Genomic DNA, 12916 nt, shown 5'->3' with positions numbered 1-12916 from the left:
GGGTGAGGTCGGTCATGCGTGACAAGACAAACAGGAGTCATTGAAATGAAACAAAGCGAAACTTTTTGAAGATAAATTTAAAGAAGTATTGACACGGCTTTTTAGTTGAGATATTTTCAAAAGGTTGATATTTTAACTAATCGGGCATTCTTTTATGAAGTTTCCATGCCATTGTATTCCGACGCGGGCGCGGTCATGTCTACAATGCGCCGCTTATTGTTCAAAGCGTTTTGTTGCTTTGTCCACCTATGGAGAAGAAATTCGCAATGTTACTTTACGAGGTCGAGAGGACTTAGTTGTGGAAATCGTTATTCTTGAACTGAGAAAGCTTCTTTGCTGGCAGCTTATCAATGTGACGTCATCGTTCACTGAGGTTGCAAGGTCAAAGGTCGATAAATTAAGGCGGAATTTATACAATTTAAGAATTTTTATTTAAAAAACGATCGAAAATTGGTGCAAAATCAACAATTGTTCGCATTTTGAAGCTACGGCGCCTCATTGTTGCCTCACAATGGGATCAATAACGAACAATCAAAGCGATTGCAGACAAGCAATGAAGGATATCGTGAAGTAACAATTTCTATAGACCAGGCTCATCTTGCACCGTCATGGTCGCTATTCAGCAGCAACGACAAATTGAAGGGCGATGACGTTTCCATGGCAACGACACGTTTGAGTCCGCAGCAATGTGGGGGCGGGATGAAAATAACTGACCCCCAACGCAATATGTCACAATGGAAGGGACCAACACGTTTTCAAGCGCGGGACACATTTCGACAACAACCGGTTGCTATGGTGACCGAGGGTTTACGTGAAGGTCACGCTTCATTGATCAGCAACAATGTTCTTCAGATTTTCGAGATGACGCATCGCCCTAAGAGAGAAGCAACTCGTCAGTTGTGACATCATCCGCCAATCAGAAGCATTCAAACATTAATTAAACTTCGGCCAAGCGCTCTGATTGGTTGAGCAAGTCTATCAACACTGACCCGACAACAAATACAGTGAACTTGTCGAAGACAATATTTTCACTCGTTCGGTTTTCCATCCGTCTATATTTTAAGCGGCGACCATGGGACGTGAATGTTACGCTTGTAGAATAAATGTAGATACTGCAGAATAGCTACAGAAATCCACAACTGTAAAAGAATTGAAAAAAGATCTTAACACGACTGTACGTACAAGTGAGAAATCACTGTGTAGTGGTTACCATTTACCAAGTCCTGCTGCAATAATTACGAACTATATTCACAGCCACAGGGCGGCATGACGTAATCAAGCGCACGTGACTCGGTGCAATGCACCAAGGCAATACCCATAATGCAAAACTAACGTTACTGAACTGTATCAATGAACCACCGTCCTTCAGACCGCCGTGTCGCGCGTAGCGATGGAAGACCTGCTCCTGGTGCAGGTTGAACTGCAACCATGATGTACTGATGTACATCATGGTTGTCATCATTTATAGTTTAATGATAGGTTCGAGAATGACAACTCGGGCAGTGCTCATTGTCAGGAGGGGCCAGTAAACATAATTGTACAGATTGAAAGCGTTGCTGGCGGAACGCAGCAGTGACGTGATAATTGATGGTTTGATACTCGACGATAGCGGCGGATGATGGTGACAACCACCTCGAGGCCAGGTGAATGCAAGTTACTTTAACAGTAGGCTATGTGGCGCTATAAGAAACCTCACCTTCGTAAAGAATCGTGGCCCCCATCTAGGTCGTTTGAAGCGTTATCGAGCGCACCTGGAAGAATACAAAGTTTCATTAAACGACGGTGGAACGCGTGATGCAAACCGGTAAAGAACGTCCGGTCCCTCCTCCCAAGGCAGGTTCAGCTTAGGACAGTGGTTCCCAACCTGGGGTTCGCGGACTCCCTGGGGGTCCGTGATTACCTTGATGAATTTTGGAAAAAAAAAACGAAAAGCGATCTTTTTACTTTTATTTCTCTCTTTAAATGCAAATGTGTCAAGCTCAAACCCGCGAGAATAAACTGTACCGCCACAGTACCGGTATGTATTAAAATGAATTTATGCTGCAGCCTACAGTGTGTACATTGACCTTAAACTACATCTCCCACAACGCACGTCGATTACATTCTCAATTTCTCATGATGATGGTGTATGAGCGATCTTTCCAGGCTAGATTGGAGGGCAGGAAATCATCAGCCACTCAACAGTCTCGTCGTCCAGGACCCTCAGACCATGCGCACCGTGTGGAGGCAGGTGGGTTAGGCAGTGGTGGATGACATGGTCCGCAGTCTGTTCTGTGGCGCCACACTCGCATTCTGATGAAGGAGCCAGGCCCCACTTGTGCATGTCCGAACGAAAGCCTCCGACGCCAGTTCGCAGGCGGTTAAGCCTGACCTACGCAAGCCTTGCGAGGGACATCCCCGGTGGACGGGGATCGGCGTCGGGTATGAAGTTACGGAGCGTGGAGGTGTGGTTTTGACACTTCATGTTCCACATGTGGTTCGTCCAGTGTGCCGCACTTAAACCAAGTTCTTCTGCGTTCTTAAGTAGTTGTTGTGCGGCAGGCACAAAGGGGCGTTTGATTTCAGCCGCTGCCTTATAGGTGGTGGTCGCCTGAATGTTGCATGGAGGAGATGGTCGGAGTCCAGAGCGCGGCGAGGGAGAAAAATCGTGGCTCCTTTACGGCGTAGCTCAGCGGGTTGGATGACTGCTAGGATGGGTAGGCAGTCCGTCGGAGTGGGACGCAGGCATTTAGTCACAGTACGTCGTTGATGGCGGTATCAATCTGGTGGGTGTGAGAACTACGACACCAGACCGGCGCGCAGTACTCAGCGGTGGAATGAACAAGGGCTATAGGGTAGCTGTACGAAGAGTTTTAGCACCAGCTCCCCAGCCGGAACCCGCCAAGCGCCTTAAAAGTGCGACGCGTGCAGATAGTTTTTTGCGCAGTGACTCCTAGTGCCGGCGGTACGTGAGTGACCTGTCCAGAGTTATGCCGAGGTATGTAGGTTCGACATATTAGGGCAGGCGTTCCCCATCAATGTTGATGTTTATCTCACGCTGTGCCTCCCGGTTGTTCAGGTGGAAGGCCGCCGACACTGTCTTTGACTTGCTGAGCTGTAGCTTCCATGACTGGAGGTATGCTGATAGTGTTTGCATGTCTTGGCTAAGGTTCCTCTCCACTGACTGCCAGTTTCCTGCTGAGTGCAGGAGTGCCAGGTCGTCTGCGTAAGCATATTTCCTGGAGATGGTGGGGGGCAAGTCATAGGTGTAATATGTTGAACAGGAGAGGAGCCAAGACTGAGCCCTGTGGGACGCCGTTTATCAGTTGGAGCGTAGTCTGCTTCGACGACCGCTACCGGTTATGATGGTAAAACTGCGGCTTTGCACAAGTTCCATCATCATATGGACCATGTGTCTGTCAGGGAGCAGACGGAGTAACTTGCAGGTAAGGCCGCTATGCCATACGGTATCATAGGCAGCCGTGAGATCAACAAACACAGCGCCAACCTTCTTCTTAGCCGAAAAACTGTCCTCAATGTCTTGGGTCATAAGTGTGACCTGATCTACGGTTGATCGTTCGTGTCGGAAACCAGCTTGTTCACGGGGGAGCTGCCGATCTTTTGGGGCGTAGATGGGTCTCTCGAGGATCTTGAAGGGGATTGAGAGCAGTGAGATTGGACGGTAGCTCTTATATTCTTATGATTTGAGATCATCATCATCATCATAATCCATCGTCGGTTTGTTCGCCACTAGTGGGGGTGGCCGATTGTTTCCGCGCAGCAATTGTTTTTATCCCTTTTCTCCATTTCACCCTGTTTCTTGCATCTTCCTCCTTCAGTCCAATTTTTTAAAATTCATCCTTCACTTGTTGTTTCCACGTTCTTCTTGGACGAGCGCGTTTCCTCTTCCCATCCACCTTTAGATCTAGTGCCTTTCTAAGAAAACTTCCTTCCTCCCTCCTTATCACATGTCCATACCAATACCATCTTACTCTATTTGAGTTATTACGCATTGAATTTCGCATCAAAAGAGTTATTACGCATTGAATTTCATTCAAAAACTGTGGAAGAATTATGGTGCTCACAACTGCAAACCTACCCCTTCTTGGCAAAGCAAGCGATTATTTTTGTTACCATTCATAACCACTTACCTTTGCGAGGCAGGATTCTCAGCTCTTGTTACAATAAAAACTAAACATCGAAATCGCTTGGACGTTGAAGATGACATGCGTGTTGCATTGTCATAAACTTAACCACAGTTCAGTCATTTAGTTCAGGAAAAGCAACAACAGCCCTCTCATTAAATTTGCTTACGTTGAAAAAGTTTCAGCATGGCACTTTGGGTCACCTTAATATTCAAATTCTGCTGACATTTCTTGAACAATTCACTCATTTTCTTATTTGAGCAACTGTTTAACCTGATATTTGCCTCAGGAGTCATAGCGGCAATGTAATATGACACAGTACAGTAGTTGAGTAGCCTAATTATTACAATAGTCAATAGTATGTTGTTTTTTTTGTCGTATCCAGGCTTACACCTGGTGGTTGAAGATTTAGATTAAGTGAACGGGAAGGCAAGGAAGCCAATCTAATAGTATGTTAATTGAGCTTCAGGCAAAATTTAGGTAGGGGTCCGCAGAATTAATAATTTGTCTAAAGGGGTCCGTGACAACCAAAAGGTTGGGAACCACTGGCTTAGGAGATACCATTCCAGGGCGTTATGTGGCGAACATCTCGCTTGTGACGAAGCCACAGATGTTGTTCCATCGCTAACTACGCGCGAGGGAACCATAAATCAGCATCCACCAATCAAAACATTTGTGATTGATGAGAATCTTCTGAAATTCTTCAACAAGTCATCTTCCATTTAAAACTGATAAAGGAAGAAACAGAAAAATCCTTCATGTTATCTCTTAAATTAGACCTTCACTTGATCTGCCGTGCGCTCAACACAAAGCTTGAAATTCTCCTCACTCTTTGATGAGTTTCATTCATGTTGTGCAAGACAGATAATAGCAACAGTCAATAGTAGTCGTACAAATCAATATTTAATTACAAAATATTTTCCTCAAAATTATATGCTCCCGAAATGTTTGGATCGGGATGGATCAGAATTTCTTTCAGGGAGGCGAAAACAAGCGTTGGAACCTGGCCCGCCATGGCAGCACTGAAAATTCAAAAGCTGTCCGCCCCGTTAGCTCAGTGGTTAAGCGCCTGATTTTGTACACAAAAAAACCTTAAGATCAACCGGCGCTGGTTCGGCTCTTGGGGTAAGCGCTTGAGCAACGCATTTCAGGACTGCTCTGCATTCAGCGGCACCTAGTAGATGGAATAATTCCCCGGCAACACTTCAATAAGTATCTGAAACTTCACTCTGTCAATCTCGGTTCCCGGCCTTGCGTCTGTGGTTTAAAACCTCTACAAGTATGCGAAACTACCAGGAATAACCTGAGTCTCCTACAAGTCAGCAGTTGTGAACTGAGCAGTTGACAACCGAGCAAGTGACAATTGGGCAAGTAACATTTGAGCAAGTGGCTGAAGTTGGTAAATGATGAAACTGAGCAAGTGACATCTGAGCAAGCTGAAACTTGGAATGTCACTAGTCAGCAAAATGAGTTTAACAAGCAATGACCAAGCAAGCCTGACGTGAGCACGTAAATTTCATTTGCTGACTTGGCAGTACCTGAAATGTACTTCCTGAATTGAAGCACTTGCGCAGTTGTCGCATACCGAGTTGTCCGACGACCGAACAACCAATCAAGGCTTTGTCAGTCCGAGGATTCAAAACCAACCAACGCAGCGGGAAATGGATCGAGAACCTCGACATCACCACCTCGCGGCAGAAGAGCATGAAGCATGACAAGCACGCAGCGCTATGGAGCAAGATCGATGTGGCGAAGCGACATGCGCGATAGAGGTGTACGCAGTCAGGTTTTCTGGACTTCTGCTCCACTCCGATGTCTGTGACTCCATTTCGACTTCAAACACAAATCCATAAACCACAATCCATAACCGCGTTTTTGTACGCTAAACGTATCGCTGACAAAAGAAAGAAGGCTCCGGCAGTCGCACACCTCTAATGCAAGGGCACTGCAGTCGCACACCTCCAATGCAAGGGCACTGCAGTCGCACACCTCCAATGCAAGGGCACTGCAGTCGCACACCTCTAATGCAAGGGCACTGCAGTCGCACACCTCCAATGCAAGGGCACTGCAGTCGCACACCTCTAATGCAAGGGCACTGCAGTCGCATACCTCCAATGCAAGGGCACTGCAGTCGCACACCTCTAATGCAAGGGCACTGCAGTCGCACACCTCCAATGCAAGGGCACTGCAGTCGCACACCTCTAATGCAAGGGCACTGCAGTCGCACACCTCCAATGCAAGGGCACTGCAGTCGCACACCTCTAATGCAAGGGCACTGCAGTCGCACACCTCTAATGCAAGGGCACTGCAGTCGCACACCTCTAATGCAAGGGCACTGCAGTCGCACACCTCTGATACAAGATTATTGCAGGATAAATTGAATGAACAATTTGTCCGTCACTAATCGAAGTTGCTATCTTCTAGTGACGTCACAATCGGCGCTTAGCAACGACACAAAAAAGTGTTCGATGCCTCGGGGTACCTAGCCAACACTGAGGAGATCTCAAAAGCGAGGCACGAGATTGCCACACGACATTTGTGACGCAACAAGTTACCTTTGTTCCGGCTCACGGTGAGGTCTTGGAGATTGAAGATCATGTTCTTTAGCGCCTCCACTCCTCCTCTGTGGTCCGCCTTGCTCGCGATGCTCTGCTGCGAAAGACAGACTACAGTTGAAGCTGCATAATGACGTCACGAAAAGGTAACGTTATAATGACAACATGACGTAGATTGGTCGTTATGAGCGAAACCAACACTGTAGACACGATCGGGAACAAATCAAATTTGGTAAAAACTCACCGTTGCTAAGCTACCGGTAGAACCATGCGATAGTTGCTCTGTTTGAAAGGACGAAGCACATGATGACGTGTCACTGTTCGATTGGTTCCTGAAAAAAGATGACATTAGGAGGCTAAACAATTGCTGGTCACATGACCGGCGACAGATGGCAACTCACCCCTGCCAGCGGAGGTTCCGGGATCGGTCCCTCTCCAGACTAACATCTATCGGTAAGGGGTCAGGCGAGGATGGTGACGTCATGCCTTTAAATGAAAACCTTGCAGTTTAATTAATATATATGACGTCACAGAGCATGGATGACGACACCACCAGCCGATGAAATCGCGAATTATCAACATTACAACCTGGGCTCCATATATTCAACAACAGCGAAACCAGAACAATCTTAAATTGTTATATTATATAACCCTTACTCTTATGTTCGAATGGTAACTGGAACAAGATGAAAAGATTAAACCAAAACACCCCCGGAATTGCAGGGGATCTCCAGTAGAAGAAAAGCAACGTGCCCAGTATGGTCTTCCATCCTATCAGACAGCCAGCTACTGACATGATTTAAAAGACAATGACATCATAGAACATACCGTGACGTTGCACGGCGGCATGCAGCCTGTGTTGCGTCATCGTTGTGCTCCCACGTAACAAGCTGCAAAGTGATTTTGATAAATACCGAATGTTGTTCAAAGAAACCTCACCCCGCGTCATCAACCCGAGTTACCATCAACTCTGCTGGCGTGGTTTCTGAATTCGCTCGCAAGGAAATGTTTTCAGAACTTCATTTCGGTTTACAAAAAAACAAAGCACAAGCAAGGCATTGCATTCCGTCCCCTTCCTACCAACGTCATAACACATCGTACGCAACAAGCCTAGCGCCACCATGCGATGAACCAACCTTCCGCCGATGTAGTCTTCCTTCCAACTGTGCCGAGTGCGATTGATCTCATCCAAACAGTGATGGGGATCTCGTCCCGACCAAGCTGGCATCCTCCTTATGGAAATAACAACAGCATCATCAGGAATTCGTTTCGTTTCTAGCACTAGTTGCTACGTTCATCTGATGAAATTGAAAGTACATCAGATGAACGTAGCAACTAGTGCTAGAAACGATAATTGTCCTGATGAACACCCAAACTTTTCAGTATTCAGGAATTCGTTTGATAAACTTTTCATAACAAACTTTTAAACACCCGCCACACGCTAGTGGGCGACCATGAGCACTGAGCAGTCTTCGAGCCACGTCAGAGCGTGAAGTCATCGGCAGCGGATGTGGGTTCATGGGCAACAATGCGTAACGATATTGAAACGACCGAAATCGATTTGATATACAACCTAAAGTATCTAATCAACAGGTTGATTCAACATAAACAAACGTTGTTTAAAGGAGCGATGTTCCTGACGACAGCACAAGGCTGACTACTCATCATAAAACAGCGAGCATTGCGACTCTACCGATATATACGCTAGACAGAAACAAATCTTTCTCGGCAAAGCAGTGGTCGAGCGTTGTATAGTATGAATTAGTGGTGTGATACTGACGAGTCCAGCCTCATGGACAAAACAGTGTCTATCGCGGTCAATTTTTGCTACAATCGGCTGCAGAGGAAGTTAAAGAAACGTTGTTGCCCTCATTATGTGTACCGAGGGGATGAAGATGCGAATCAAGGGGTAGGGAAGTGGTGGCTTTATGATCACCCCACGATCGTGCGCTACCGGTGGGTACCGAACCAGCATCTCTCGATAGCGGATCGCGTCACAACCTACGTCACAAACCTCTCTGCGGTCGGCTCCGGAGCAGATCGATGCAGACGCGACTCCTTGTCATCGTTATCGAGCTTTCGTTGAAGATTTTCTTCCTTCCGCCTGGCGGTAAAGGAAAGTCTCTCAATGAGGCGAAAGAGAGAAGAGTCGGGGGGTTTCCTTCGGCCGTTTATGAGGGCGCGGGGGAACGTGGCGTCGGACTGAACAAATATTGCAACAATTGGAAATCAAGGTAACTTCGTTTAAACAATACGCGTCACACAATATGAAAGTGCCGCATGAAATAGTGTATGAGACCATCATGATCATAAACAATCACGCATCGCATCCAACTATCACGAGGAAGGAATGCCGATACAGCCTATGACGGAATAATGGTTGCAGCCGTTCAACAAGCAACGACTTTGAAGAAAATCCTCGCTCTTCGCTGCACAGGAATAGTCATCAACAATTTGTTCGGTTTCGGGACGAAGTTTAAATTTATAATCCGGGAATGGAAACCCTGAAAGCTGACCGCAGCAGATTGAAAGAAACCAACAAATCCTTAGTAGATAGGAACCAGGAACCTTAAGATCGTCCACCAGTCTCCAGGTCTTCTGCAAATCCTCTACCTGTCTTCCCAAGTCCTCGTCGTCGCTGGAGGGCGCATCACTGGGACAGGAATCAATGGAGCGTGACGAGGATTCGCTCGATCCCTGAAGAAACACCAACCAATCACATGCCGCGACCGAGCGATAGCGGATCGCGCTCTCCATCGGTGCATCGCATTGGGAACAGTGTTCCCATTTTTAGGGAATTTGTCCCTAGATTTGGAATTTTATGCCCACTTAAGTGCAAAGTTAGGAAAATAAGATATTTAAGAAAAATTTTGCTTGGATTCATTTGCTGCAGTGGTTGAATACAACGTAGTTTGTGCTGAAATGCTTTTAATTCTGTAAATCTCTTTAATGAGACCCGTCCACCTCAACCTCCCACATCAATGTTTTCCCATCAACAGAGACTGTCATGCAGTGAGCTCTGAACTATCAGTGGAGACTAGAACTGGAGCAAACCTAGTTTTTCTTAGCGAGTTTTATGTGTGACGTGATTTCTGATCTTCAAATCGATATTGCTGCAACGCTGCACCGAATTCTTTTCGTTTGTTTTGCCGATTTAGGGAATTTCACGTTTACGTGAGAACACTGTCGGTGGATGGCGGTAGTGGGCGATCTACATGCGTAGGTCGCGGCTTCCATGAAGGACCAGAATAGATGAACAAAACTATATGTGGTCGCACAACGACAGTGATGATGATACCTGTGACGTGCATCGTTACCACAGCTGATCATGAACTAAAGCATTGTCAAAACTGATGATATTATAATTGGTAAACTTACTTCATCGTCAGTGCTGAAGATTAAAGCTTTGCGCGTCTCCAAACCCCGGTACCTAAAGAACATTGAACTTAATTTCCAACGCGACACTGGGCGCCAGCAGCTATGACGCAATAAGCGAGGGCACTCACCAATTGTTGCGTTCTCCTACCTGCCGTGGAAGGATCCATGGAATGGTGGCTTCCTGACCTGCGTCATAGATGCATGTGAGACCGATGGGTGTGCAGAAACAACAAGCAGCAAATAACACTTGAAACGCGAAACAATAATTCACCAACATGCCATTATCAAAAGCGCATATACACGAGCGGAAGCAGCGTGGGTGGGCGGCTGGTACATTGTGCACGAAGGCACCAGGATAAAAACCGGTTGGGAGCTTGTTTCTTGTGACGTCATCAAGTTTTAGAAAGTTAGATATTCCGTTGGGAGGCAGATAGATGGAACACTTTAAGATAATGTGGTTGGCTGTTTGTTCCATCAAACCACAATGACACACAGCAAAGCTCCTTATGCCTCAACTATAAAGCAAACATTCAAGCGGGTGCATGGCAACACTGGTCTCTCAGAAACAAGCGTATATCTGTTTGTTTGTTTGTTTATCTTTATCCTGCATTGCGGGAAAGCGGACTTGAGCGCTATGCATCGGTGTACGCCTTCCGACATACACCTGACCCACGCTGCAGCCGACTGCAATGTCTGTTTCGGGTTGTCTACTTTACTTATGACTTAAATTTGGTACTACCCATTACTCGAAATCGATCACTGGGTAGAGGCAATTATCGTAAAGTTTCTTGCCCAGAGAAACAACAGCAAGTGCCAGTGGCTGGAGTCGAACATGCAGGCTCTCGACTGCCAGTCCAACGCGCTAACCACTCGGCCACGGCTGGCGGCATCATGTGATCGAAGTCAACCAAACATGGTTCGCCACACCGGTGAACAGTCGCATGCCACAAGTTTGCAGCAACCTACCTGCCAATGGCGTCTCGGAAGATGGATATTGATCCTTGAACAACCGGATCTTTTAGGTGAGAAGGAGCCTTCATGGTGATCCTGCAAGGATCCATGAAGTTTAGTGATAACACAATCGTTTAACAAGGCGGCCAGTCACAGAGCAACCTACTCACTTTAAAACACGGAGTCTCCATCAACAGATCTTCCATCGACAACTCTCCTGCAGAGGAACAGGAGGATGTCGGAAGCAGCGTTTGAGCCATCTTGATCTCGCACTCCACGAGAGAAGGTGCTGACAAAAATACAAATTGTCCCTAATCCAAGACTTTGGAACCATTCCATCGAAACGTTTTAATTTTTCAAACACTCACAACTTTATGTAATATATATACAAAAATAATGGGAGCAGTGTTTTAACGTATTAGAGAGCAACTACGCGCCCAGTCAAGCCGGTGCGAGAGAGAAGCCCAGTCAAGGATCCAAAGGATACAATGCCTAAAAATTTGTGTTCAAGGCAACTGCATGACAAAGTTCAAATAATACCAATTCAGCATATAGATCGTGATTTCGGATATTAAATCCTCTTAGTGTTTTATTCTGGCAAAATATAGTAGGTTAGGTGTCTAACACGATCATGTGATCAAACCAACATTTCCTCATCTCCTCGATGTGATCCCGACTAAGAGGGGTTCGGGTGCACATCTCCGTCATGGAGCGAGCCAGAGTCAGCGCTTGAGATCTCTCGTAATCGCGTATGTAGCGATCCAGCGCCTTCGACGCGGAGTGACACACGTTCTGGTTGTGAGGATTCCTTGGTGTTCTGAAATGAAACAACCAAAGACACAATCAGCGAAACAATGAAATCACAATGATCTGTGACATCACTCACTACATGACGTCGAATGACCACGAACCTAGCGTCTGCAAATATCTCGGCCACCACCACCACTAGATGACCAACTAGATCCAAGCGATTTAATTCTCACCTATTGTAGGTGCTCCCACGTCTTTCTTGCTTGCCATTTCCGCCAACAAACAAACAAGTGACTGAGGATGAGATGGAGGATTCGTCGTCTTCCATGTCCTCCGGTGATACGTTACAATGAAGCGACGCAAGTTGACATTGATTGTTAGCCTTCACTACAATCTTCTGTTCAATTTATTTAAAATATGTTGAAATTTGCTTCTATGCTGTAACAGAAATGATTGTAGTTGAGGAAATCAATTTGAAGTTCAAGAAAAATTTATGAGAAAAGAAAATGTGTAGCGGGAGCCAGGTTATAAATTCTAGTCATTGTGAAAGCCAATCGCGGATGAATACTGTAGTACGCCACATACACGATCATGCAACAAGCAGGAAATAACTAGAACATCACACAACTCAGGCGAAAGAGAAAATTGGGTTAGGGTAGTAGTTACTTTTAACGCCAAAAAAACTCTCTTTCGCAAACCATCATTTTTTCCCCCATTAGTTTTCTTTTTTCAATTTTCTCTTTCGCCTTAGTTGTGTGATGTTCTAGTCGTTACCCAACAAACAGAGATACCCAAGTGGTGAACAATCGCTGGAACAAGACAACTCGAGTGACTTGTTACAATGACGTCAACACAGCGGCATCTTAACGTATTGTGACATTAACGCGATGTCGTGATGACGGGTATTGAATGGGCCGCTGCGGCATGCAATCTGCTTGGTCGGATGTTTGCTGTAGGGCAACTAGGTTTACTTGGGCTCTAAATTTATTCGAATTTTATTTATATAAATTTATTTGAACATTTCACTAATATTCCGTTTCTACTCGTTCCACCGCACCAGAGAAGATGTGTCAACTACCATCAGACGCCACTGGACACTTTTATCCTCGATGTCAAATATGCACCGACCCCCAGAAAGTGCGAGTAGTGTTGGGTGAT

The 12916-nt window shown here is 46.0% G+C and overlaps 1 protein-coding gene across 2 annotated transcripts; it reads right to left on the bottom strand.

Moving 5' to 3' along the window:
- Positions 1 to 277: 277 nt before the first annotated feature.
- Positions 278 to 12190, bottom strand: LOC145773965 (uncharacterized). Of its 2 annotated transcripts, none has more exons than XM_082585090.1 (15): positions 11992 to 12190; positions 11656 to 11825; positions 11179 to 11297; positions 11024 to 11104; positions 10206 to 10243; positions 10058 to 10109; positions 9248 to 9376; positions 8694 to 8881; positions 7816 to 7911; positions 7508 to 7569; positions 7081 to 7165; positions 6924 to 7011; positions 6680 to 6776; positions 1697 to 1751; positions 278 to 874 (listed from the first exon to the last, which is right to left on the bottom strand). In XM_082585090.1, exons 1-15 carry the CDS (start codon positions 12084 to 12086, stop codon positions 826 to 828), a joined length of 1404 nt encoding a protein of 467 aa, XP_082441216.1. In that variant the 5' UTR covers positions 12087 to 12190; the 3' UTR covers positions 278 to 825. The 2 variants fall into 2 exon arrangements, with proteins under 2 accessions (XP_082441216.1, XP_082441217.1); XM_082585091.1 differs by having other exon boundaries at positions 279 to 874; positions 6680 to 6773.
- Positions 12191 to 12916: the final 726 nt, after the last annotated feature.

This window comes from Aplidium turbinatum, chromosome 7 (genome assembly GCF_918807975.1).
Source record: "Aplidium turbinatum chromosome 7, kaAplTurb1.1, whole genome shotgun sequence".
Classification (NCBI taxonomy): domain Eukaryota; kingdom Metazoa; phylum Chordata; class Ascidiacea; order Aplousobranchia; family Polyclinidae; genus Aplidium; species Aplidium turbinatum.
The sequence above is the reverse complement of the archived record's forward strand: the minus strand, read 5'-3'. Positions and strand labels throughout refer to the sequence as shown.

Coding starts and splice junctions, on each gene's coding strand:
- LOC145773965 (XM_082585090.1), bottom strand. CDS start 12,086: ATGGAAGACGACGAATCCTCCATCTCATCCTCAGTCACTTGTTTGTTT. Junction 7,570..7,815: donor GAAGACTACATCGGCGGAAG/GTTGGTTCATCG, acceptor ATCACTTTGCAG/CTTGTTACGTGGGAGCACAA. Junction 875..1,696: donor GGCCACGATTCTTTACGAAG/GTGAGGTTTCTT, acceptor CTTCTCTCTTAG/GGCGATGCGTCATCTCGAAA.